General features: G+C 45.6%; 1 protein-coding gene across 1 annotated transcript; it reads right to left on the bottom strand.

Moving 5' to 3' along the window:
* Positions 1-342: 342 nt before the first annotated feature.
* Positions 343-2,463, bottom strand: LOC130500186 (uncharacterized). Its single transcript, XM_056994940.1, has 2 exons — positions 676-2,463; positions 343-579 (listed from the first exon to the last, which is right to left on the bottom strand). Exons 1-2 carry the CDS (start codon positions 2,461-2,463, stop codon positions 343-345), a joined length of 2,025 nt encoding a protein of 674 aa, XP_056850920.1.
* Between the last annotated feature and the right edge of the window lie 218 nt (positions 2,464-2,681).

A 2,681-nucleotide genomic window follows, 5' to 3' on the forward strand; every position in this document is an offset into this window, starting at 1 on the left:
TGTTGTTGCTTCTTTTAGATCATTTGATTAATTATTTATTTTCCAAGCTTTGTTGTGTTCATTTGCATAGTATTTTTATCTACTATTCTTATTTAAGTTTGATTTTTTTTTTTTTTGAACAAACCTTCGTTACTTCAAATACTCAAACTAAACAGAGTTAGAGAGACAAGATAGTGCAGCCTTAGCCACATCATCTGCCTCCTCATTGTACTTACGAGAAACAAACTCAAACGAAACAGAATTAAAAAGAGTACAAAGGTGATCAATATCAAAAAGAACTCCTTGTGCTTCAACAATCTTCTCTTTGGTGTTAATGGCCATGATAAGGGACTTGGAATCTGATCAAATGACCAGCTTACGCAAACCCAGAGACCGTGCCGCTTTTAAGTCAGCTTTAACCGCAAGAGCTTCTGCAATTAGAGCAGAGCCAACGATGCTGCGGTTTGATGAAGAGCGATGGAAGGTCTTGTTGCTCATATCTTTGAAGATGCACCCAAATCCTCCGCCACTGGTGCCAGCATTCCACGCTGCATCTACAAAACATTGAGCCTCCACATCCAAGTTAGAAACCTGACGAGCCTAGAGAAAGTTATCTGATGGTGTAGATAGGTTCTGTTTCGCTTTCTCTTGTTGGGCGGTTTGCCAAATCCTTGCTTCCTTCAGTGCTAAGGATACCAGTTCTTGCTCTGATCCCTCTCGGTTCTCAAAAATCAACCTGTTTCTCCCTATCCACAAGTACCAGAAGATCCAAGGATAGAGATCAGTTTCACCAAGGCCCAGTGGTGGCAGATTAACTATGCGTCGCGAGGTTTGCAAAAGAGCTTCCGGGGAGGTGATGATCGATGGGTCTGGTTTGAACATGACAGGCACCAGATCCCAAACACGACGGGCAAATGGGCATTGTAGAAAAACATGACGCTCTGTTTCTATCAATCCACATCTCTTACAACGCCCTTCCACTTGAATCCCTCTGTGTAAAAGATTTGCACCAACTGGCAGAGCTTTACTTTTGATCTTCCATAGGAAATGTTTCAGCTTCGGGGAAGTTCTAATTTGCCATATACAGAGGTTCCAGTTGAAGTCAGTCAGCTCTTCACCACGATTTGTCTTCCAGTATGTGTAGCCCGTCTTGGTTGAGTACTCTCCAGAACGTGTATGGAGCCAGCGGAGTTCATCCTTCATGTGGAACTCGCTAGGAACTAGTTTCAAAATGTGTTCCTCATACTGAGGTAAGTGTAGTCTAATCGCAGGCAGATCCCATTCCTTTGTAATGCCATTCAAAAGGTCCGATACTTTCAGCTCTTTGTTCTGCTCTGTAGGTGGACCCATTGGACACATTGGAGTCTTTGGGGAGAGCCAAGGATCAGACCAGGCGTTGATGTCCGATCCGTTACCAATAACCCATCCTAGGCCTTGGCGTAACACCTCTCTGCCCGCTATAACTCCACGCCAACCATGAGAAGCCGATTTAGGAGCTGGAGTTGAGAGGAATGGGGTGGAGTGACAGTACTTCCCTGCCAGTGTTTGAGCCAGCAAGGACTCTGGAAACTTCAGTATTCGCCAGGCCAACTTTGCTAACAGAGCATCATTAAACTTCTCAATCTCCCGACATCCCAAACCGCCAGCTCTCTTAGGTAGAGTAAGAGTACTCCAAGCAACCCAAGACATTTTACGATGATCTGGTTTGTCGTCCCACCAAAAGCGAGTGAGCACAGTTTGTATCTGTTTGCAGAATGACTTAGGCAACTTGAAGCACGTCATCGCATAGGTGGGCATAGCAGAGAGAATAGACTTCAAGAGGACCAACTTCCCTGCGCCATTGAGGTACCTAGAGGTCCAGCTATGCGACTTTTGTCTGATCCGATCAATAATGCTAGCAAATATGTCTCTCTTCTTTCTGTTGAAGTGCTCCGGGAGGCCAAGGTATTTACCTATACCCCCCTCACCCACAATGTTAAGCTCCGCTTTGACCCTGCGTCTTGTTTCAATGGGTGTTTTGGCAGAGAAGGTTATAGCAGACTTCAGACAATTGATGCTTTGGCCAGAAGCAACCTCATATTTCTCAAGGATGTTCTTTAGTTCTTTGCAAGATATCGGGTCACTCTTGCAAAAGAACATCGTATCATCGGCGAAGAGGAGATGATTTAGAGGTGGTGAATTGCGCGCTACCTTGATGCCACACAGCTTTCCTTGTTCAAGCGCCTTAGAGCAGAGTCCCGATAAGACCTCAGAGCACAAAATAAATAAATAGGGAGACAGCGGGTCGCCTTGTCGGATCCCACGCGACGGAACAACACAACCGTGAGCGCCCCCATTGATGAGGTATGAGTATGAAACCGAGCTAACACATTCCATAATCCAATGCACCCATGTAGGGTGAAAGCCAAATCGGACCATGACATCTCTCAAGAAACTCCACTCCAGTCGATCATAGGCCTTACTCATGTCCGTTTTGACGGCCATGGTGCAATGCTTCTTTGCTGATGAGGTACGGAGGTAATGAAGAATCTCGTGAGTTATCAGAACATTGAAATAGAACGACCAGCCACAAAGGCTGATTGGTGTGGAGAGATCAATGAAGGGAGGATTGGTTTCAGCCTTCTGCACATGACCTTCGCGATGACCTTATAGTGTGTAGAGCAGAGTGCTATGGGCCTGTAATCCGTTACTGTCTTGGGCGT

The sequence above is a fragment of the Raphanus sativus genome, chromosome 9 (genome assembly GCF_000801105.2).
Source record: "Raphanus sativus cultivar WK10039 chromosome 9, ASM80110v3, whole genome shotgun sequence".
Classification (NCBI taxonomy): Eukaryota; Viridiplantae; Streptophyta; class Magnoliopsida; order Brassicales; family Brassicaceae; genus Raphanus; species Raphanus sativus.

Bases quoted from the DNA above. Each gene is read 5' to 3' on its own strand.
- LOC130500186 (XM_056994940.1), bottom strand. From the start codon at position 2,463: ATGGCCGTCAAAACGGACATGAGTAAGGCCTATGATCGACTGGAGTGG. The intron at 580-675 runs GTATCCTTAGCA...AACTTTCTCTAG, and splicing joins AGGGATCAGAGCAAGAACTG to GCTCGTCAGGTTTCTAACTT.